This window comes from Uloborus diversus, chromosome 8 (assembly GCF_026930045.1).
Source record: "Uloborus diversus isolate 005 chromosome 8, Udiv.v.3.1, whole genome shotgun sequence".
Taxonomy (NCBI): domain Eukaryota; kingdom Metazoa; phylum Arthropoda; class Arachnida; order Araneae; family Uloboridae; genus Uloborus; species Uloborus diversus.
This window is the reverse complement of record NC_072738.1, coordinates 73,710,249-73,736,040: the sequence shown is the minus strand read 5'-3', so window position 1 is coordinate 73,736,040 and position 25,792 is coordinate 73,710,249. Positions and strand designations below refer to the sequence as shown.

The 25,792-nt window shown below is 32.8% G+C and overlaps 1 protein-coding gene across 1 annotated transcript; it reads right to left on the bottom strand.

The window, feature by feature from the left end:
* LOC129228106 (peptidyl-prolyl cis-trans isomerase Fkbp12-like) lies at positions 1-23,257 on the bottom strand. Its single transcript, XM_054862748.1, has 5 exons — positions 23,119-23,257; positions 14,184-14,231; positions 13,966-14,078; positions 7,755-7,828; positions 1-4,588 (listed from the first exon to the last, which is right to left on the bottom strand). Exons 1-5 carry the CDS (start codon positions 23,153-23,155, stop codon positions 4,534-4,536), a joined length of 327 nt encoding a protein of 108 aa, XP_054718723.1. The 5' UTR covers positions 23,156-23,257; the 3' UTR covers positions 1-4,533.
* Between the last annotated feature and the right edge of the window lie 2,535 nt (positions 23,258-25,792).

The following is a 25,792-nucleotide window of genomic DNA, read 5'->3' as shown; positions in this document are numbered from 1 at the left end:
TGCAGAGGGACTTTTTATTAATATTCATAAAAATGGATATACAGCATCACACAATATGCACATTCAAACAGAGTTAAAGTTTTATATCACTTCTACATGAGGGACCAAAATAACTCCATGATATACTTTATATTTTAGCAGTAGAATAAAAATAATGCTCTCCAAAATTTACTTTCAAAATAGGTATTGCAGTTATTCATTACCCTAGGCAAGGCTATTGAAAAATGCAGATTAAACTTCCTTGTGGCAGGTGCATAGCTCTTTCTATGAGGCATATAGTACTAAATCAAGCCTTCAGTAGTCATATTAAATTTGATCTGAGAGACCTTTCCTGTGAGCAATTCAGATTTCTTAATTTACTGTTCAGAAGGCAGCTAAAATTGTAAGAACTTTGAACCAACAGTGATGTGCAACTGACACATCAACTACAATTTCAAACATTAGTCAGAAAAAGGTCTCTAATTCAAATTTTAATTTTTCAGTGTTGAAACTATTTTTAAAAGAGGAAATGAAATTTTCCGTTGACATAAGGAACCTATAATTCTTTTAGTTAAGAGTTTTAATTAATCACCATCAAGAGAGAATTTTATCACATAAGATTGCTATAAAACATCAATAAAACACAGACAAAGCAGCAAGAAGCTACAGAACTACTTAAATGCTGCAGAGTGTCCAGCATGAAAATATTTGAAACTCGCCAAAATTTCTTTACTGCATCAATTTAAATTTTGCTATTATTCAAAGTGGTATAAAAGATAAAGTCATTTTCACGATTTAATCAAATGAATGCATTTCATCAATTTCCACTTTAAATGTTCAATAATTAGATGTTCAACCGACTATCTAATTCACAATAAATCAGACCAAACGTTCTGAGAAATATTTACAATGTTTCGACTTGATTATAATTAATTATGCTAAAAAATTTACCATTTCAATTCCACAAAATAACATTAGGATGGAGAAAAAAATGACAAATAAAAATACTTGGCTTAAAAAAATATTTTAAGTTATATTTTTTTCTCATAAAGAAGTATGATTTCATCATTATCACTTCAAAGATTGAGTGTTCCACATCAATATTTAATATAATTAACTTATAACCTAAAATAACTGATCAGCTTATATCGAAGAAAAGATGAAGTTATATCCTATGCTTACAAACCAACGGGTATTTTTAGGACAAATTTTGGAGTATAAGAAGCGCTGTAAAGGCTGGGAAATACAGTAGTCTTTGTTTGGTAGTTACTACTATACATAACCCTTTGTGCTTGACTGTAAGGAGAGCCGAGGAGATTTGGTGGTATATCCTTTATCGAACTATTTCCTCAATTAAATGATGCATTTCACTGGTTCGGATTTGACTGCAACTTTTCCGGTCCTTTGACTATCGTTAAATCAAGGTTGTACTATAACTATGTTGACTGAAATTATGCGACTATCAAAATTTTCAGCCACTGGACACTTGATGCTGCCTACATAAGATAATTTAAAGCCAAAGGCAATCCTGCATAGCACAGCTCAAAGCAAACACACTGGGCAAAGCTCTAATTTTAAGCAAAGTACTTGAAGCATATATAAAATTTATCAAAGTGGATGCAGATTCATTGGTAAATTATTCAACTTCAATCTTGTACAAACAATTTACGAACTGATCAAAAATATCAGCTGAAGCAGTGTGCGTATGGTCCAAACAGATACTTAGAAGTGTTTTATTTTTAACCAACAAACAGAATGACAAGTCATTAAGTTAGGGAGAAAAGAACTACATACAGGGTGAATTTTTTGAAAGTTGAAAAAAAAAAAAAAATATTACCTTAAGCTCGTTTGTGTTAATTTTTCTGGAGACTAGTTACATTCCAGAACTAAACATAGTATGTAAGCCAGCTATAAAATCATTTCAATAAAAATTAACAATAAATTATTATTGCTCATAATACTTTAGCTAGTAAGTGAGAAGTATTATTTCACAGGAATTCACACTAAATATATAAAATTCAAGAACTTGATGTATACGTAAAGCATATATTTAAGAAAATATCAAAGATTAAATGTGTATGAATTTACTAAAGATTGGTGCAATAGAACATCTAGGCATTACAAAATGATTAAATAGTAAATGACACACAAATGTGTGAAATAAATCTGCACACCTGCATTCAGACCCTAGTTTTAAACGTCAAGATAAATACTATATAAAAATTAATTAAATAGAATGGCATTATTCACATTTATATACATAAAACTACATAACATCCATAAAAAAAAGTCATATTAAGGAATAAATAGTCTGTAACACCAAAATAAATAATTATTCTTTAATACAGGAGTTTTGCTTTAACTTCTTAAAATTGAGAAAATTGCTACTTTATGACAATATCCACTTTTTCACTTTGAACTGTTTTCATATTGCTTCTTTAAAAATTAAACATTTTTTCAATGCATGAAAACAGGTTCTTTATAACTATTAAAAACACTACAAGCAATTAAATTTTGAAAATAAATAAATAATGATAATCAAACATAATTTTAAAAAAATCCTAAAATAAACACAGCAATAAAATTGAATTAAAAACAAAATTAGTTTCACAGAATTAAGCGTTAATTGTTTCATTTAATCACTTAGTTTTTGAATGATTTCGTAAAAAAACAACTAAAAATGTTGAATCAGGCAACTAACCAAGAGTATTTAAAGCAGATTGGTGTAAATTATGAAACCACCATTAAATTAAAATTACGATTACTATTTTACAACCAGCTTTTTTGCATTGGCTTCTTTTCACTTTGAACAAGAAAATACCTCTTTAAATATTTGTTACAACATTTCATACAAAGTTTTCTTGTGCAAACTACATCCTATGAGTGTATTATGTCAAAGAGAAATATAAAAATTTCTGCTAAAAATTCTAACAGGCAATATAAATGATTTAAGATAATCATGCAGTTCTAGAACAACAATTTCATATACGCCCAGTGTGTAATCTCCACATAGAAATAACATTATCCATTGAAAATATCAACAGAAGATACGTCAATAAGAATTACAAAAGCTGAACTAACAAATCTTCATTGTTTTTATTTTTAATTTCATAGAAGCTAGTAATTAAGAAGTTATCAAAGTTCAAGCAAGGTGAGAAAAAAATATAACACACCTTGAACTAATTACTAACAATCAGAATCATTTAATATATAAAAAAAATCTGCATTCATTTCAAAGAAGTTTAACTTTGGGTTAAAATGTTTGGTAATTGATGAATATTTGTGAATTAACGTTTTAAGGGCCACAAAATTGTACAAAAACTCACTAACCAAGTTCAATATATTTTCATCACACATAATTTGATCATACTCCAAAAAGCAAACTAAACATTAAAGAAAAAAAGTTATTGAGTTGAGAAATGTTATACAACATGGAAAAAAAAGATAAAACAGGCTTTGGCAACTCGAAAATTGGTGCCCTTCCAGGCCCGGATGAATATGTAGGGCACTTCCTCAGAGGCCAGCAGTGTATATTTTCAACGTTAAGTCTTAGTGCTAGATTTAAAAAAAATTTAAAAAATTCTTGGGCTTTCAAGCCTTTTAAGGACTTGCCCCTCCCCAATCCCCTGCGTTATGCAGATTTGGGTCTATCCCCTTCAGGCAAGCTCATACTTATATTAAGGTTTCAAGTTCCTCATTTTGAAGTTGAGAATAAAACGATTACTAAATACTGTTATGAAAATTCCTATGTAACAAATTTAAAAAAAAAGGCCGAAGTGACATATTCCATGCTTTTAAAATTACATCAGATTCATAAAAAAATTCCATGCAACTTGTACAAGCAAGGAAAAGGAAGTGTGATTAATTACTCTGCAATACGGTACCTGAAGCTTCCTTATCCAGCACGCAGGCATGAAATTTCGAATTTTTCCCTGGGGGAAGGGGGCAAAGAGAATATAATTAATGTAAATTTACTAAAAAACAGCAAAAGCCATGCTCCCTTAAGTGTAAATACATTTTTATATTTCTAAAGCCAACGGCATTTGACCCTCTAAATGATGGGCCTGCCCTCACATGTAATTTTAGTGACCAAAGAATGATAAAAAGTTGCCAAAGTCTGGTTTAAAAATGTTCTAAGTATTACCAATCCAGAATTTCTTTCATATATCAGTGTCAAAAACATCGAGAAATCTAAAATTATAACATTCTAAAATATTTCATAAAAGATGTACAATGATGGTTTTCTGAAATTAAAAAAAATAATTAAAATAAAATAAGTCCATAAAATTCCTTTACTGTGCAACTTGTACATAAATATTCATTACATACCACGGGCAAAGCAAAGAAGGCAAAACATGGAAAGAAGAAAACTGTGAAATTGCATTACAAGTCTCCCATAATCCAGGCATAAATTTCATACATATGAAAATTTTGTACATGAAATTACAAATCCGAATATGTATAAATTACGTTTCAAAAATTTAAGAAAATGTTTCCTGGTTATGGGAGTGTACCTCTACATTCATACAAATGGAGACTGGTTTCTGTGCATTCTTATTCCAGTTTAAGAAGCTCTACATCAAAAGTTAAAGTGGCATTTGGAGGGATAGTAAAGAGGAGTTAAGGAAAACACAAGACAAAAAACAATTATGGCACTTCAAAAATTTATATAAATAAAAACAGAGAATGGATTTGTACTCAATTTCAGAAATCAAATGAAGGAGTCTTGAAGGAGTAAAATGAGATTTTGAAGAAGTTTGGGGGAGGGGGTAAAATATGTTGAAAAAAAGTGTGCCATTTAAGGATGGGCTGCCCTTAAATGATGTCACACTTTTTCTTTCAACATATTTGACCCCCTTCCTCCTTTGTCACACTCTGTCATACTTCAACTTACTACTCTTGTCACATGTCATATTTTTTACTAATATAGTGTTATAATAGCTGTGTGATGTCACTTTTTGTCGCCCTCTCTCTCCCCGTTGTCACAATTTCATGAATCCGTCTCCCCTTCAAGGCATGATATCTCTTGTGGATTACTTCTTTTTACAATATCATAACTACAATTTACTAAAAACAATTGTTTTTTTAACACAATCACTTAATATAGTACATCCACTTATGCAATTTTAAATATTTAAATAATAATTAGACAAACTGACTTTTGCTGCTGAGAGTGTGGTGGCGGGAAAAACTATAATCATAAAACTTGATAAGAAAGACAAGCACCTTTAAGCATTTTTTACTTCACTTATGTCTTAGTCATCTAATAATATTTTCTCCTTCAACTTTTATGACTTCTATGATTAGTTTTTTAATCACATCTTTATGGGGAAAAAAATGTTCAAAATTACTACATTAAAATCGTTTTATACCTTCATCCAAGTGACGAAGTTACGTTGTCAATCGAAGTATTGTAATTACTGCCATAGAGAAAGATTATGTAGTCTTGGAACTAAAATACGAGTTTTGAAGGAGCGTACAAACCCTGATATATGTGCATATGCTCCCTATACAAATCCACAGTTTGCGTCGGTTATCGCCCAAATTCGGTAGTGAGGTGCTTGGGCACCAGAGAAGGAACTTAGGTGGGCTTTTGAACTCCAAAATAGTACCATATCATTCTAATTTTAATTTTAGGACAAATACACATTTTGCGTCCATTATCGCCCAAATTTGGCAGTGAGGTGCTTGGGCACCCGAGAAGGAACTTAGGTGGGCTTTCAAATGCCAAAATAGTACCATACCATTCTAATTTTAATTTTAGAACCCGAAAATGGTGTTTTTCTATAATATGGAGGCCAAAAATGATTGCAAAAATTAGAATAAAATAGCCATAGAACCCCCTGATTTTTCAGCATCAGATAAAATGTTTCAATGCTTTTATTAAAATTTGTAGCGTGAAGAAAATCATTGAGAAAAAAGAACTGTTGCCATTTTTTCTTCTTGAATATCAACATATAAAACTTTTTTTTTTTTTTTTTGAGGCTTTCCCCATTATTCAGAGATTTAAAAATTTCCTTTTAGGTTATTTTTCAGCAATCTGTTTGGATATTTTGCTTATTTTATTTTTTTGTTCAAGCCTGATTGTTGAACACGTCACTTGATATAACTTTTACTTTCGAGGTAGACCGTGAAAAGCCGGGCCATGCAGCTAGTGAATTTATATGAACAATAATGTAAATAAATATTGCACAGCAATATCAATTCCAAGGAATGTTAGATGACACAAACCCCCATGATGCTCTCTTTTGTGCAGGTTGGTCGTCATCATTTTACCATTAGTACTGTCAGCAATTTTTGCCTCAGCTTATTTACTGATTGGGGAAATAGAACATATGAGTTGAATGACAATATTAATGGACCAGCCCCAATTGATCAATTTCAACCAAAAAAGTCTCATTACATCACGGATATCAAATCAATGTTCCGCAACTAATGCACATTCAAACACAGGGTAAGGAAAAGAGGAATTTGAGTTATGCTCTGCTTTATGAGAATTTTCATAAGAACACAAATTTTTAGTAATTATTTTCTACATTTTTATCTAAGTTATTGAACATCTTCCCTCTAAATTTTCAGCAACATATCCTTTTATTTTTTAATGTAAGTGCACCTTCTGCTTCTTTTACAACTACAGCACTGACTGCAAAAACTAATCAGCACTTGCAAGCTACTGTATTCCTAATTATTACTGAAAGGTTTTACTAACTTTATCTTTTTGTGTGTGTTGTTGGGGAGAGGATTTTAAAAGAGATTACATAACAATTTTTCAAAAATCCATTTAACATATCTTTTGCACTATTATTACAAGAGATTGGATTAATGCAAATACATACACACATGTTCAATTGCATTATTTGCTTTCTTTTGAGAGAATAGGACGGAGGAGTCACATATAAATGCAAAAAATTAAGCACATAATAAATGCATAGGAAATTTTCACTTGCATTTAGGTTCTTTAAATTTTTGGTTGTTATGAAAGATTAAAATCAAACATTTTGCTCATCACAAAAAATGAAAAATCGGGTGACCCACAAAAAGCAATTTTGTGAAAATGTATGCTGAAGGAAAGAAAAAATTTCCATGTTCAGAGAGAGACCCTGAATTAGTGTACTCATCTGGGATTTATTCAGTAATGACTGAAAGTTTTGAGTTTCAAAAACCATTAAAAAAAATAATAATAATAATAATTCCTATTTCTTGGAGCTTATCACCACATTTTGCCTTCTATTGAGCTCTGAATTTGAAAGAACACTAACTTTCAAAAAGGGAAAATAATATAGAGACAAATACAAATCTTCGTAGTTCTCAAAGTTCGACTTAAACTACAAAATTTTACTTTGTTTTACTTGTGCAGCGGAAACTGCTTTGCTGTGAAGTGTGTCTGCACACTTCCTTACTTGAGGGAGAAAACAGTAAAATGTGAAAAGAAGGGGGGGGGGGGGGGGACTTAAAATTCCAGCTAGTAAAGATTAGAACTTGAACTCTTTAATTTCTGGGATAGAAACCACAAGTAGCATGTACTTTATTAGCATTATATTTTTAAGCCTTATTTAAATTTTACAATTAATGTAACTTTGGTTTATCTTGCAGACTTTTTTTTTTCCCTGACAGATAAATTTGCTGCCAAGTTTGTAGGACTGACAGAAAATAATGGCTTAACTTACTGTTTTAAAATATAATTTCACTTGAGTGAAAAAAATATGCAATTGAAAATATTTACTACAATATATATTCATCAGTAATGAATATAAAATACTCTTTAAAAAGGATATATTCCAGGATGTCCTAATGCACCATATGCATAATCAGGGGAACAAATCAATTTAGCTCGTTGTCCTACACTCATCTATAAAAAGCAAAAAACATAATTAGCATAAAAACTAAATTGCACACTTGTTCACTATATATATGCTTGTTTACTATATAATATAAAATAAATATTTGTTTTATCCAATAAATTTCATTCACGAGAATGCACTCTTATACAGCAAGGAATAAAAGTTACGTGCATAAATTCCGTGGAGGCTTTGTTAAATGTTAAAGCTTTTTTTTTTTTTTTGTTATTGTTGTTATGGCTTCATTAAGTTATTTTTTTTTCAGACCATTTCTAAATAAAAGGTAAACTTTTCTATGGCAGGAAAATGCAAAAAAAAAAAGAGTACTATCAAAAGGCAATCGCAAGTTAAACTTTTATTTTAGTATTGAATTATTTGAAAAAATAAATAAATAAAATGACATTTACACCTTTTAGATGTTACTTCAATAGTAGATGCAAAAGTCAAAAAACTTATTTTCCTGCAAACTATAAATACAAAACTTTGGGTATTAAAATGCCAATAAATTCCCTCCCAATATGCTGTTCATTTAATTACAGTACAACCTTGATATCTCGAATCTCTCGGGACCGGAAAAAATTTTGAGATATCGAGTTTTCGAGTTATCAAGGTTTTTAAAAAATTACACTACTAACTCTCACATTTACACATATGTACACTATATGCATTTATATATGTACTACTGGACCACATTGAATTATGATCAATAAAGTAGTCTTCAATATTTCACTAGATTTGAAATTTTCTAATTGTCGAAAGTGCACAGGATGAAATTTTGAAATGAACAAAAATTTCAACTTGGTTTTTACACCTAAAAATTTAAAAATTCTAATTTTATCTTTAATCAGTAACCTCACATTCAAAAAGTTCTCAGCAGCCATTTTGTAGGAGTTAAAAAAGCTGAATGAAGAAAACGAGGAACGCATTTTCCGTTTTCGCTTGAAAACTGACGGACGAAAAATCGAACTCCTTCCCTCAAAGTGGACAACATGTTCGAGAGAAATGCACAAAGATTCTAAATTCTGGGGAAAACACTGCACCCCCTTCATGCCAACACTCCTCTATTATCTTGCCCCAATCCCCTATTCACAAATTTCCAAGAAAAGGGATGAAAATCATTAAGCAATTGTCCCTGGAACTGGTTTTACTACAAAAATTGCCAAACAAAACCACAATTGAAACTTGCTTCTGTGCAAAAAATTTCGACATATCAAGGGTTTTGAAAAATAAACTTCGAGATCACTATGGAAAATACATAGGGGTTTTTATAGAAAATGCAGGGGAAAATATTTGTTTCGAGACATCAAGGGTTTCAAGATAAGGAGGTTCGAGATATCAAGGTTTGAATGTACTTAAAATAGGTGTTCATTTATGTAATATTTACAGTATGGTACATAGTTTAAACTCTTATTACTAATTGTATAATCTTTGAATAAAATTTGTATCATAAATATTATTTGAAGAATTATTTCTTTTAATGCTATATTCTTTAAATGCTTTAATTCAATATTAAAGGCAAGCGCTGTTATACGTATTTATTCTTGTTAATTCGGCCAGGAGGCCCTATAGCACCTACAGTCCTGAAACTTGGTACAAAATTCAAATGTACCCCGGAGGGCTGCACCTAAAAGGCTGAGTTTTAAATTTCAAATTAGTTTTTTCAAAATTAAGGTAAAATTTCACATATTTCATCTAATTAAGGGGTAACAAATCCTCCCACCTCCTAACATTGCATGTCATGGGAAAGGGTTTTCTTTTCTGAACAAGATGTTTGCTCCATTTCTCAGAATTAATTAGAATAGGAGATATAAGTGATTCTAATTGAGCCAATTTTCAAGGCTAACTTTGATTAATTTCAAGCTAATTTTTCTGTTGTGACGTCATCTTTGGCACACGGATACCTTCGGATCGGACTACCGGGGAATTTTTAAAGGATAGCTTTTCACATATTTTCCTTATTACTTCCTTTTACAAAAAAGGAAGTATTGTATTCGCGAAAAAATTTTCACTCAAAAATCGCCCTTAATTTCCATTTTGCTCACCCCCAAATGAATGTTGAGTTTTTTTTTCGATTCGACCACATGCGGAAAAGTGCCTAAGAATGTATAGACACGCGAAATATCCATTTTGACCATCACCGAGGTAATTACAACGACTTTTCTCGTGACGTCTGTATGTATGTGCGTATGTGTGTATGTATCTCGCATAACTCAAAAATGGTATGTCCTAGAAAGTTGAAATTTGGTACATAGACTCGTAGTGGGGTCTAGTTGTGCACCTCCCCTTTTGGTTGCTTTCGGATGTTCCTAAGAGGGTCTTTTGCACCTTTTTGGGGGGAAATCATCGTTAATTTCGATGTAAACTCAAGTGGCGTTATAATTTGTCGGACACTTGGCGATATATCGCCAGTCTTTTGGTCGCCAAGTTTTGTCGCCAACTTGGCGACAAATTTGGCAGAGTTTTTTTTTTTTTTTTTTGGTTTCAATTTGGCCATTGTTGGTGATATTTAGAGAATAAATATTGAATCACATTAAAATAGCGAATAATGGGGAAATGACATTAAATTGGAGTAAAAGGAAGTCATGTGATGCACACATCAGCTCGTTTTTATTATTTTGTTTACGGATGTTTTTCTGTTATAACTTTAAGCTAAGTTCATTGTGCGTGTGTTAAATGAGTTTCTTTTCAATTTGAAAGTTGCTTGCCAAATTTGGCAATAAACAATGGAGTTGCAGAACTATTTTATATTTGAAAGCTACTGTTAATGTGTAATTTTGATGTATTTTTTCCTTTATTTAGCAAAATATTTTAAATTGCAAAGGATCTGTATTTAGGTTTTAAAAGGGTGTATCACATTTTAGTTAAAGAATATGATTATTGATTATTTGACATCAGAAGGGGGGGGGGGGGGGGTATTTTTTTATTCTAGAGGGTTGTTTTTTTTTCCTTTTCTCAAGCAATCACTTTTCAATAGTTAAATTCTTTTTTATACGAGATACGGGATTTCCCTTTTGTCCTATATCTACTAGTGGCGTATATAAGTTTTTATTTTGGAGGGGGTCCAGGCAAACAAGATTAGCTCCCCCGCCTTTTTTTTTGTAATTTCAATTCGGGAGGGGGGAGCAACAGAGCCCTGAACTTTTCATTTTTTCGAGGTTGTGCAAAGACTTCATACTATCCTCCAGTGGCGCAGCCAAAAAAAAAAAAAAGTTTTTGGAAAGCACTCTTAAAAAAGGCTCGCTTCTGACTGGGGGGAAGGGGTCCGGGGGGTTCTCCCCCCAGAAATTTTTTGGATTTTCAGTCTAAAGAACGCAGTTTTAGACGTTCTCTGGTGATGCAAGAGGATGGAAAAAATCGGGGGAAGGGGGCCTTCAGCCAAAATTTTCAAGAATTGATATCTAAAAATGTCATTATAGGCTATATTTGTTGAACTTAGTGTAATGAAATAAATAATAAATAAAATTTTATGTACTTCTGCCTTAGCCCTGGCTTTAGGGCGGTAACTTACTTCAAAATACCTTAGCTTTGCCATCAATCTTTGAGTTGAACCTCACCATTGTTGTGGTCGCTCATCTGGTTTGCTAATTCTGCATTAGCTACCAGTTTATTTGTCTCTCTTGGCTCCTTTAAGAGATTTTTCGCCTCCAGCTCATGTGGTTCCTATTCCGGGCTGATGAGTGCTAAAAAGCACGAAACTGCAGTCCTCGGATAGAATAACTGAGCTGGCGGTGTATTTTATGTAATAACTCCCTTTACTTTGCATTAAAAAGTAAAACAGCAAAGATCTTTTTATGCATCGGTCGAGTCCTACTGAACACCATTGCCTAGTGCCTTCTTCTGACACAGTTTTCCCAAACTTTAATGATTCGCGGCACCCTTTGAAGAATTAGAATTTTCTCACGAGTTCCAAGTCTAGTTTTATATACAAATTATGGTTACCATGGACACTTTGCGGTACCCCACATCTCTTCGTGCGGGTTCGGAAATCTCTGATCTCATGTATTACAATTATTAATTATTACTACTGTAATTTTTATTTAATCTTTTTTTTTAACACACTTTTATTAGCTTCACTTGTGTGTTTGTAACTCTCCTTTGGACTAAGAGCTAGTGACTTATAACTGTTAGTACACTCCACCACTTTATGAGGTGGAGTGGCCGAGCGGTCTAAGTCGCGGGTCTTCGCCTGACGTCCACCTCCGGGGATCATTGGGCATGCGTTCTATTCCCGTCTACACCGAAATGAAATTTATAATCTTGCAACTCAATTTTCGCCCACTTTTTGTAATCAGATCCTTTTAAAATTTAGAATGCAACCTCAGACTCGATGACCATGCAATATTCTATAATCAAATTAATTTATTAACGATAAGTTATTAGTTTATTCTAATTAACACTCTTTTATTAGCTTAACTTGAATGATTGTGGGTATGTTTGTGGGTTCAACTTTCCTTTGGACAAATAGCCAGTGGCTTATTAGAATTACTTACAACATACAAATCGGAGCTGCGGAGTGTAACAATGTTTGCACATGAATTTACCAGAAAGCATTCAAAATGTTTGATGCAAATAATGCAATAGAATACTAAGATACATTCCATTATAAAAACCGAATACACGCACAAAGATTTCATTTAAGAGTTACAAGTGTTAGCAATATTTAGTATCTAAATCTCATTTGAAAAAAAAAAAAAGTTTAAAAAACTAAAAAAAACATGTTTTAGTAGCAAAATGAACTAAAACGTTAAAAATAATCTCTTTATGACAAGTATATAAAGTGACTGACCAAACACTTAATTTTACTGTAATAAAAAAAGCGTGGGGGGGGGGGGGGGTTCTTATCAGTTGTCTTAAATTTCTTCCACTTGTTATCCATGCAAAAATGTAAATAGGCCGCCCCCCCAAGCTTTTTTTTATTACAGTAAAATTAAGTGCTTGGTCAATTACTTTGTATACTTGTCATCCAAGGATTATTTTTAACTTTTTAGTTCATTTTGCTACTAAAGCATGTTTTTTTAGTTTTTGAAACTATGATTTTATTTTATTTATTTATTTATTTTTTTTTTTTTTGTAACTTAAGTTTGGAAATTATTTGTGAGCGACTAAAACCAAAAATAACTACCTTCATTTTTTTCTTTTTTCTAGAATTTGGAGGGGGCCCGGGCCCCCTCCTTATATACACCCTTGATATCTACTGTGTTTTTTAATTACTATGTTATTTTTCTGCAAGGGAATTTTCCTGTACATGTTTTTGCTAAAAAGATTAAATCGCTAATTGGTTGGAGTTCACTTTGCTCGCTAATTGGGGGGTTACAGTAACATGGTGGTCACTTGGCGATAAACAGAGTTGAGAGAATATTTTACAATTTAAAAACTACCGTTTATGTAATTTAATGTATTTTTTGTTTCTTTGGTGAAATATTTAAATTGCAAATAATTGTTTTTCGGCTTTTAAAGAGCGTTTATACATTGTAGTAAAGGAAAATGATTATTTTGTATCCGAGGTGGGAGGGGGGATTTCTTTTAATCAAGGGACTTTTTTTTTTCTTCGATTGGATTGTTCGCTTCAATCACTGATCGGCTGGGTTACAGTAGCAGGGTCACTTGGCGAGTTTGGCAATATACAATAGATTTGTGGAATTATTTGAATGTAAATTGATTCCTATTTCGTTGTTTGTCAAAACATTTTGAATTGCAAAAAAAAAAAGAAAACCTCCACTTCACTCGCAGAAGGGCTGGGTTCCGGTAACGTGGTCACTTAGAGAGTTAGGTGATAACAATAGTTGGAGGATTATTTTAAGTTTTAAAGCAACTGCATGTGTAATTTAATATTTTGGCAAATTGCTTTTAATTCCAAAGAATCAATTGACTTGTTTTCAACCGAATGAAATATACTACTTTTTCTTTACCATGATTTTTGAATGTCCCACGGGATTTTTTTTCCTTTTTTAGTTAGGCAGATGGGATAGCAAATCGATGGGAGTTTGCTTCACTTGCTAACAGCCGGGTTACAGTAGCGTGATCGCTTCGCAAATGTGGCGATAAATAATAGAATGGCAGATTTGCTAGCAATAAATAAATGAAATAAATTTCCCCAAACATAAGTTTTCAACAAAGGATCATTGATTTACTAAATAAAAATATTTACCTGCGCAACTCCACTGTCCCATCCTTTGATGACTTCTCCTTTTCCTATTCTAAATTTAAAGGGCTTTCCCCTATCACGAGAAGAATCAAACTTCTGGCCATCTTCAAGAGTTCCTATAGAAATAAAAGAAATATCTCATTGTACAGAAATTGGCCAAAATATGCTTTATTTATATTGAAAAAAAACTATCTTGAAAAACCTTAAATCTTTAACCATACCTGTATAATGAACTACCACAGTCTGTCCAGTTTTGGGAAAAGTTTGACCTGAAAACAAAAAATTTCAATTGAGTAAAAACTTGAGAATAATTAAGAACTAGCATATTTACTTTCATATTATGACAAAGAATCTACTGTTATTTCTTCTTTTTTTATAGAAAAAAAATTTAATCTTTGATGGTGTTGTAAGTCTCATCATAAGGGCTATCACTGTTTAAGTATTTCCTTAAGCTCTTGTTCCAAGTTCTTAATATAGACTTTGGGAATTTTGTTTGAAATTCTTGGTTTTAGATTTCATTCACGAGAAAGATGCATCAGGAATTATTTCACTAATATAACAAAATATAGTTTTTTGGAAAAGTAATCTAAGGTGCACATTCTTAAAACTTTTAAAAAGGTTGCGTAGGTACAACAGACTTCTCCGTTCTAGCCATGGATATTTATTTTTTTTATTCTGTATGACTTTTCTGCCTATCTATAGTTGTATCAAGTCAAGACATTAACAAAACTTTTTTTTTTTGCAGTAAATTATTTTTACTGTTTCTTAAGAAATTATTCTGAAGAAAATAAGTATCTTGAAATAATTTCAATGAATTTATTATTCAAATTCTTCATTTTATCCTTTTTAAGGTGAGTAATCGACTAATTACAATTGTAGTAAATACAAAACAGTGAAGAAGAGTTCTTGTTTGCATGATTTTGGGTTCTCTTCTTCAATCTTGGGGTTTCTCAAAAATTTAAAATTCCAGCTCAGCTCAGCAGAAGAGTTCTAATTACACGTAAGAAAATTAAAGAAGCCAGAATTAAGAAATTTCAGGCCACTTTGCACCTATACAATTAGGCCTCTCAGAACTATTGACTTAAATAAAGAAAATTTTATACAGGCTATGCACAACAATTAAAATGTTTTATAACTGTCTAAAATACAGTTTGACCACGGAATATATGGAATTTGCAAATGTCCAGCTATGACGAGTCGATTTTAGTAAGGGGAAAAGTAAAAATTTGATGCGCAATTACGCATGACCCACTCATTTGAATGTGACTGTTTGATTTAGAGGCAAACAAACATCTACAAAAGTAGGCATCCCTGAAAACTAATAGATATATTCATTTCTGTGTGTAAACTGGATGTTTGCCTTTCCATCTAATCAGTGTTCAAACAGTAGATATATTTTTGATGCAAATGAAACAATTATAATTCTAAAGCTGATCAGTAATTTTCTTTCACTTCCAATAATTATTTTCAAATAGAAATGTAAATATCAAAATTATAAGTTAATATAAATTTGTTTCATAAAACTAGAACTCATCAGAATATATGTTTTAAATGAAACTTTTTTAAAAAAAATTTAAATTTTTATTAAACAAATTACAATGAATATAGTGAAATTAATCTAGACCCTTTTTGTTTTTTTGGATTCTGTGGGCTTCAGGGTTGGGCATTGTTGGAATATCTACATCCTCATGCATCGCCAACCTTACATCACGATGTTGCAAACAAAATATATTAAAGATGAAAATATACCAGATGCTTACAGGTTCCAGCACCAGCAAGAAATTTTCAACAGGAAAAAAACAGCGTTGAAAGTGCATGATATCCAGGGCCGATCCTAGGGTGTCGGCCGCCCGTGTGCAAAGACCTTATGTGCCGCCCCTTAAGAGCAATTCGCATATTTTGACTAATCTTTAACGTCTATATAAATCTTTCTTTAAATTTCTATGCCAAGTTCGAATTTAAAAAAAAGGGGGGGGGGCAGAAGAATGATCTTATAAAAAGGAAGAAATTTTTATAGTAAGAAACTCCTTAGGTACAATTTGTATATTTGAAGAAAGTAATAGATACCAAAATTTACTATTCTTGAAAACGCATTTTATAGTAAGATAAATAAATACCTTTGTGCTGTTGTAAAGAAACGAAAAGTAACAACGTATAAAAAGCACAAATTCGCAGATTACCATCTGCGAATTTGTGCTTTTTATACGTTGTTACTTTTCGCATTTTATAGTCTTTCTTCGGTGACATCAGAAAAGGGACGGAGGAAGGGGAAGCGTGGGGGAGGTGTCAGGGGTTCAGGGGAGGAGGATTGCTCCAAGAAAATTATCGAAATCGGCGTATGAAAAATATTTTTAGTTAATCTTTAGTTGTGTTTGGTTGCAAGGACAAAAGAGTCAAGTATATTCAAGGTGCATGGAGAAATTTTCGAAATTGACGTCAAATGTAGCAACTTTAGGAACTTTTTCGAGACTTTAGGTGAAAGTAATGTTGCAGTTCTTTCCTAAGATTCTTTCAAAATTGAAATCAATTTAAAGCTATTTTTTTAAGACCGTAGCTTAGGAAGGATCGGCGTTCTTCCCGAAAAATCTCCGCAACTGAAATTTTTAAACCCGCAATTTTGGGTTACCTTTGTTGACGTTGCAAGAGGGAGGGAGATTCAATCGTCTCCCATCGAAAGATTCCGAAATATAAGTTTTAAACGCAAATATAGGTCGTCTTTGATGACGGTAGCGGATCTGGCGGCTATCCTCCGATAATTTCACGGCACTATTTTTTCAAAAACCCGTTTTTGGCTAAATTTGAAAACAATAGGGGAAACGTGAAAATATTCCGAACCAAAATATTTTTCGAAACTGAAATCCATTATAGGCTATTTTTGGGAAGAAAATATTTTGGAGCTCTTAAGCGGACATTTCTAAAATCGCAATTTTATATTATCTTTGGTGACGTTAACAAAATTGGGAACCTTCTACGGATCTTTCGGATGTTTTTCAACATTAATATCTGAAAAATATAACTATAGACTTTTGTCCACCTCACCTCGACGTTTGATGGATATGCCCTAGCGCCGTAAAAAGTTACATAAGCCTGGAAGTTCTCCTCCGGAATTCTTTAGAAATATAAGTCCCAAAATCGTATTTTAAGCATTGTTTGATAACGATGGGACTAAGAGCGGGCGGGGGTTTATTGTGCCCATACGAACTGTGTTTTTGAAACTGAAGTCAATTTCAGGCTAGTTTAGGCAGGAAGCTGTGGCTCCACGGAACCGTCTAAAAACGAAGTTTTCTGGTATAGTGATTGCGTTAGAGAAAAGGGGGATCCGGGACCATTCCCCAAAAGTTCCTGAAACTGATGTTTGAAAAACGCAATTTTAGTTTGTTTTTCAACACGTTAAGTGAGAGGGGGTGGAATTAGGGGCTTCTCTAAAGACGCTAATTGAGACTGTCTTTGGTAGTAATGTTTGCGTATGGATTTCGGGGTCCTCCACTGCAGAGATTTTGAAAAATGTCAAAGCAATTTTATATGACGTTAGATGATAGGAAGGGCTGTCGTCTGGAAACACGTTTTGGATTTTGGAGCCAATCTTTTTAGGCTACGTTTGATTAAGTTATTGTGGAAGAGGTGAATCAGAGACTTAATTGGGTTTTTAAGATCGATGGTTCAACCAGCGAAGTTTTCCGAAAGTAAAGTCCTAGAAACGCAATTTTAAGCCTTCTTTAGTTTCGTCAAGGAGGTCATGGCATCCTTTTGGATCTTCGTTTTTTAGTTACATTTAAATTTGCTTCCCGGGGCAAGGGTCCTGTCCTCCTACCTGATCTGAAACCGGGCAGTTTATTTAAGATTTTAATCAGAAAAACTGTCGTAAAGGGGGAAAAATACATTTTAGTTCGTCATTTATATATGTTACTCTCAAGGGAGTCTCAATTTTCCACTTTCTCTCCACGCATCCACGATTGTTAAACAGAGTTGATTACATAGTTTGTTGTTTGAAATGCTTGCGAGGGTATCTAATCAGTACAGTTTTTTTTTTTTTAAATAAATAAAATATGTCTTCATTGTTTAGGTCTATAAAAGCTTGGGGGGGGGGGGGGGGGTAAACATTAGTGGCCGCCCTCGGTGCTCCTTTTAGACGGCACCCTTTCATGCTTCAGAAGGGGGCCTTTCCCCTCCCCTGTATCCGTGCCTGATTACCAGTTCTGTCACGAACTTTGCAACCAAATGAAGCATGTGTGTTAAGAGTAGATATTAATGGACAATGAACTAATACAATGTTCCCTAACATTCTATTTTTCTTAAACTATGCTATGCTGACGGGAAATCGACATATATTTTGACAATTGAACATTTAAAAATCAGCATATTTTTTCTATTTATTATAAGTTATCTTGTGAGAATTTCTTGAGGAATTTTGCTTCATTATAAGAACTATATGATGCGGCCTGCGGCCGCCCCTTGCTTTGGCCGCCCTTGTGCGGCGCACACTCTGCACACCTGCTAGGATCGGCCCTGATGATATCAATAAATATTAGACACGTATCTTGAGTTTACACTGAACCTATTTTTGCAATTCAAAAAGATGTGAGCTTATGTAAGCAATCTCACCTTCTTGCGTTTAAAAAGGGATTCCTCAAAACATCAAAATACGTGAATGCAATCTTTTAGTTGATACGCTGCGCTTCAAGCAGTCTCCAAATTTACCAGAGTCGTAAGAAAAAAAGTGTCAAAAGATGAAATTTTTGGAAGGTCATACTGACCTCCCCAACTCCTGATCCAGCTACTTCCACCAATATTTTAAAAAAATTTAGAGAATAAAACTGCAACGATCGTGGATCAGTTTCTGTACATCCGAGCTTGGATTTTTAGTTGGTGCGGCATCAATGCATTGGTTTTATTTTAACTGGGACACATTAAATATATAGTGGCCACAAAATCCTCCAAGTTTCCATTCCAAATCAACACCTCTTGGAGGTCAGGGCTGCCACAGAAGTTCAAGAGTGAAATTCCCTGACAATTCCAGGTTTTTCCAGTTACTTTTAGAAAAAAATCCAGTACCAAATACAACATTTTTTATGTACAGGGTTCATACTCTATTTGGATGAAAAAATTCCATGACTTTTCCAAGACTTTTTCATGACTTCAATGAAAATTTTCATGACTTTGTTACATGAAGAGAATAGCACTATTTAATTTCAAACTTGGTAATATTTGGAAAAGAGCATTAGCAAAACGTCTATATGAATGCTACAGCTTCATTGAAGCACTTACTCGTAATAGAAAAAATATAAGTGCACACTCAAAAAACTAAACTATTCTTATTTGTCTTCATCATATAAATTTCCCAAAATAACAGTTAAACATCGCACAGCACCATAAAAACGCAAATATTGATAAGCTGGTAAAATGATGAGAATATTTTCTAATCAAGTCATTATAAAGGTTTAACGCTAGAGGCTAAATGGTGATAACTTAAGTTGGTAACCGTATCTCTGAAGCGATCATATTTTTTCCCCTCCCTTACTATCCCTTTGCAATTCTAAGTTCATTTCCTGATATATATTATTATTATTGTTTATTAAATCATGAGCAGGGACAACACCGCTGCTAATTAGCTGTGATAAAACAAACAAACAACATTATTTAAAACCAAACTTATTTACATTTGTTAATTTCTTTCCAAGAAACAAACAACAAGCATTATATTTATTTTGCAGTAGTAATTATTTATCGCTTGGAGGAGCATCACAAGGGTGCGATTTTTTTTCTTTGCAAAATTAGCAGATTTTATATAAGCTGATCCCTTTAAATTGACTTTAAAAAAGGTTCCAAAAATTATCTGTTTAATGTGCCTTATTTCGCTTTTAGATTTGCTCTTTCAATAAACAATTTGTAAAAGGTCTGTTCTTGTTTATCAGAATTTTGTGAAGGGACCGTCGTTTTGGTTGATCGGGATTTTGTGAAAGGTCCGTTTTGGTTAATTGGATTTTTGTGAAGGTCCATTAACGGACCCAAGGGGTCCCCCTCCCCAGGGGTCCTCTAGCCAGACCCCTGGTTTTGTTTACAAATTTGCATATTTTCACATGCATATAAATAAATAGGTTCAGAAATTCCAGAACTCGTTTAATTCCCGACATTGAACGTAGCAGTAGGTCGCATGGATTAGTTTTAGTTGGATTAGTTTGTTAGTGTTGGGCACTACTGTTTTAGAGCATTAGAATTCCTCCTTTTCTGTATTCCATCGTCTGACTTAAAATCTTTATTTTCTAAAACATTCAACAAATTAAGATAAACTATGATAAATTTAATAATCAAGTCCTTATGAGTGATGGAATCGAACTTGAATTGCTTTTTTTTTGAGTGGGCATGGCAAAACTAAGAACATGAAATTTTGCTACTACAGAATATGAAACATAAGAAGTGTTGAAAATAACAGAAAATTCAAACTAAGTGATGTCCAGGCAGTAAAATCACATTGCAAAAAATGGCAAGCAGCTGCGACAGAAGTGGATGCAAGAAGTATTTAAAATTCAGGTTTGATTTTTGGATCGTTCAATTTTCCACTTTAATAGCTTTTATGTGCTAGACTATTAAATCACTCAAGATTTCTAATGCTCCTTTAGCTACTGTTCCTTTCTCTTTGTCCAGGATAATTTTCCATGACTTGAAATAAATTTCCATGACTTTCAATGAAAATTTCAATTTTCCATGACTTTTCCAGGTCTGAAATTCTGTTATTTTTTTTCCACGACTTTCCAGGATTTCCATGACTCGTATGAACCCTGTATGTAAATAAACCTCCTTTATGAATCAAATAATGCTTTAAAACATTATTAGTAATTGTAATCAATATTGTAAGTTAAGATAAACTAAAATTTAAGTTACATAAAAAGTAGTCAAACTTTGTACTGCATAGTGAATAAAATATGACAACGTGTATAAGTACAAATTGAGAATGAAAAAAGGTTAAAAAACCAGCAACATTGGGCAAACTCGACGATCCCTCAAATTCCGGATAAAAGAACACGAAAATTACATCAAAAAACAGGATCTCAAACGCTCCTCTATTGCTCAACATTGTTGGTCCTGCGGTCATAATTTTATTTTTTCTTCCGCCAAAGTTATTCACGAGTGTTCGGCCATTCATGATTTAGATTTTTGGGAGTCATATTACATATGGAAAAATGCTAATTTAATCGTCAATGATTTGTCTAGCACTCCCCCTTTTCCTAATGTTTGGAAGTCTGTTATTTTATTTATTTTTTGTCCATGACGTTTCTCCTGAGTGCAACTGTCCTTCTGAGTTCTGACGTAACCTTGACGTCATCGTTTCCGGTACTGCTTTCATATCTTTTACAACTCGTCTTTCATTCCATTGTTCGCCTCGACTGTGTTTTAGTCGGGTGAACTTGTCTTCGTTTTTAATGCACTGATGATGGCACTTGTATTTTAGAGTGCCGAAACAGCTGTTTGCTGGTTTTTTAACCTTTTTTCATTCTCAATTTGTACTTATACACGTTGTCATATTTTATTCACTAAAATTTAAGTTACCATGATTACAAATGCTTTAAAAGATCAGCAATTTCTAATTGGTACTTCTTTTTTTTTTTGAAAAAGGACTGCAATCTCAAATGCACTAAGCAATTTTTGGGCAAAGGCAGTTTCAAGTTTCAATGTTGGCATGTTTCCAAGAAAGTTTTAATAAAAGCACAATTTTGAGATTTTAAAGTTTCATCATTCATTTCATGAAAAAGAAAAAAAACAGAATGAAGGCTACTGAGATACTAAGACCACAGATGCATCGCAGAAAATACTAGTAATTTCTAGCTAAGCATAGCTTGGATTTCTTTTTTTTTTCAGTGGAGGCAAAATAAAATGTAATGATATTAAATCAGATTTTTATGATTTCCGTATGGATATTTTTTAAAAAATCTTTGCAGCCTTATCTGTCAGATTTAGTCTTCAAAAATGAACTGAATTTTCTTTCATCTACCAGGAAAATTCATATCCAGAATGCGACATTTACTCTACTGCAGCATCTTTGCCTGAATGGATGAGCAGTTTCACCCATCAGAGGAAAAAATTGGATATGAACTCCCTGACATTTCCAGAAATTTTAACAATTTGATATTCCCTGACATTTTCATGACCATTTTAGGTAATTTTCATTTTCCCTGACAATTCCAGGTTTTCTATGTATATGTGGCAACTCTGGAGGTACTGGACCAGGGATCGTTCAGCTTCCGGTGTCGATCGAAACACGAGTCTATGGATCCAACCATATATATATATATATATATAAATATATATATATATAAATATATATATATATATACACCAATAATGGCAGGTACAAGAGACCCTGGATTGTAATGTAATGTTTTTAATCTAGATGCAATTTCTTCCTCTTCTCTGTTTTTATGTCCCGTTTTCATGCACTAGAATCAAGCCAATCCAAAATGTTAAATGACAAAACACCATAAAACCTCAAAATACATAACATTTATGACTGCAAACAATGGCAATTCTTCATTTGTTCACTAATGTCTAAAAACAATCTTTACCTGCACAAAATGGAGGTATTTCGGACACTGAAATGTATGAATTTTTCTGGAATGATACTTTTTTCAAAAAAATTTTGTTCAAATTCAACACAAAATACAAAAATAGAAACCAATCAACATAAAGCGCCACTAACGTGCTGTCGAAAACGAAACAACAACGTTACTAACGTTAACCTTAAAAGTCATTACTGCGTTAAAAGCCATTATATCAAGTTTGAAACTGGAAAAAAAAAAGAAAAAGCTGAGGTCAAATGCTAGAAATATTCGGCAGTAAACGATTGCTCAAAGCAAAAATCATTAAAGACCTAATACTAAAAGTTAAATACAATTAAAAGCTTAAGCAGTCAATCAATACACTAATGCCAAATATGAACAGTACGCAAACTGGGTGGGGATTTCAGATTCAAGTTGCGCAAACGGAAGGTAGTGCTTTGTTTAAAAACACATAAAAGTTTTCCAATTAATTTTTTCGTAAAAGATGTGGAAAACTACAGTAAAAATGCAGTTTTAGATACATGTAATTTTAAAATTCTTCATGAAAGTCTATAGCATGCAGCAAGATAGCATTTGTTTACGTAAATAACATCAACTATCTTACCGTCACCAGGTTTTATCGTTTCAATTTCAACACCCATTGTTTTTATTTTAGTATTGCTCTAAGAAAATTGTTTAAAAAACGAACACAAATAGCGATATAATTGATAACAATTTCGATTGTAAAAAAAACTCAACTTTGATGAACACAGTAAAATAAATTATTAAAGTTGAGTTGTGTGCTATTCCGGCGTTGCTAAAACCTGAACGTTAAAAAAAAAAAGGAAACACAACACGGAGCACGTAGTTTTGATGAAATGCAAATCTTTTAGTGATTTTATGAAGAAAAAAAAATGCATTTGCTTTTCAACAATATTATTTTAGCAAAAGAAAAAAATAATTATTACAGCTTTTCTGTGAAATTTTGTTCAGCGAAAAATATTTCCGCGGGATAAAAAAAAAAAAACTTTACTTTTTTATCTACTTGTACGTTTGCATGACATTTGGGGAATCAAAAACAAAACAGAATTCATTTGATTGAGTCAGAAAAATTAAATTTCTTCAAAAAAAAAGAATATCAAAAAGCTTTTTATTTATTTTTACTAGATTACTATTATTACTAGAAAAGATAAATTATTGTTGGTGGCGTCATCTAGCGAACTTTTTTTAATTTAATCAACATGATGATGATCCAGTCAAAATGGTAATGAGTTTAAGATTTAAACAGTGGTGGAACTGGAATATTCTGCACCCAAGAGAGGATCCAGCATCTAATTTTAGAGACCGTCATCATCAGAAAAGGGGGAATCAAAGTGCAATTTTTGCCTCTGGGGCAAATTTTTCGAGTCACAAAAGGGGTCGTGACCCCCCCCCCCCCCGTGGATCCGTTACTGATTTTGATTTCTTGCAGTTTAAAAGCTGAAAAGTAGGTTTTTTAGAAGGGAAAAATCTGTCTGCTAGTCTGTCTCCCCCCCCCCTTCCCCACATAACTTTTGAATTGAGTAGTTTGATTTGAACATTTTTTTTCCCTTCGAAAGATCTTCGACGAGGATTCTTCGTACCAGGGATGCTCACCCCACTTTGAGCAAGGGCGCACCTCCCTAAATATTGCAAAGACCCCCCCCCCTCCCCAAAAAAGTAAAACTTTCGGATTGGCGATGTTTTTTGTCCAATATGCCACCATGCCAAACGACAACATGTGATTGACGACTCCAAATGGCTTTTTTTTTTTTTTAACATTTCGCGGTGAACACAGTGTAGTTTAATCAATATTTAACTGCTAATTTCAATTTTTTTTAATGAAAATTTGTGCACTTAAATAGCTTATTTTTTAACTAACATCAGAACTAAAAATTGGTGTAGCGGCAAGAAAAGAAATGCAAATTGATTAACTTGTTAAGAGAAACTCAACTAACGCTTCATAAATACAGCTGTAACTTGTTGCCTCAGCAGTGGGATGTAAACAGAAAAAGTGTGAAACCAAAGCAAACTTAAATAAAGCCTTCACCCGATAACTATTTAGTCTCTAGATTGCGTAAGAAAAGAGGCACTAAAATGTTGCATTTAAATTGTAAGCCATGCAAAGTAAGGATAAAACAACGCACGCTACATTAATCAACATCAAACCATGTTTTTAAATATCACGGCAAATAGTTTTTTGATATGCAGGTAATGTTGCATCTAGCGATAACAGCTCAGGCTCTCAAACGAAACTGGCGGAGGGGGCAGGGTGGAAGCAAATGGTAGCCGTTTATAATTTGCATAGGATAAATTTGTTTCAAGTTGAGTTTCTTGGGATATGTGCATTTTTAACACGCAAGCTAGTGTATAAAAAGCAGTAGCGTACCTACGGGGTCTGGCGCCCCGGGCGAACATAAGAAAATGCGCTCCCCCCCCCCCCCCCCAGGGTCGCCCCGATGAACTTTAACTTTAAAAATAATCTGTTTCAAACCACTTGGAGAATGTACAATAAACATAATTTACACATTGACTAAAAGAAAGAAAGAAAGAAACTTTTAAGAAAAGTTTTCGTAAAATCAAAGCATTTAAAATATTTTATTATAATAAGGAAAGCAAAGCAAATGCAAAAGGCATTGCTGATCTGAAATTGACTAAAAAACACGACCATTTACATACCGGGAAAATCAAAGTAAGGGAATGTGGGGCAAAGTGAAATAATGAAATATTTACTCTGTTTTTCAGCACCACCTATCTTGTAATACTTCAACCACGTAAACTTATGTAGTATATTATAGTCAGGAAAAAGCTATCTCTGAAGATCAAAACAATTATTTTATATTAATACAAGCGATTTTCAAAAAATGATATCCATTTTGTAATATTTTACAGTTAGTCAAAAATTATTTATTTACTATAAATTGATAAAGGTTTTAATATTAACATTTCAAATATTAAATGGAACTTACTAATGTTCATTGCAGTATTAATTTATTGAATATTAAGCTTATTTTTCGTTTAAATATTTTGTACAATTAGCCAAGTGCATGCGGGGCAAACTAGGAGGGACAAAGTGAAATAGTTGATTTTGCTTACTATTCAATCCTTTATTAAATCACTTACGTATTCATTTATTAACTAATTTATTTACATTCCTTCGTTTAATGATTCACTTTACTTATTTTCTTTTCATTCACTATTTTTTCACTCATTTATTTGTCTCATGTAGAGGAGGGTGGCCCAAAGCGGGTAGGCATTCGTATGTCGCCGCATGGTGCGCA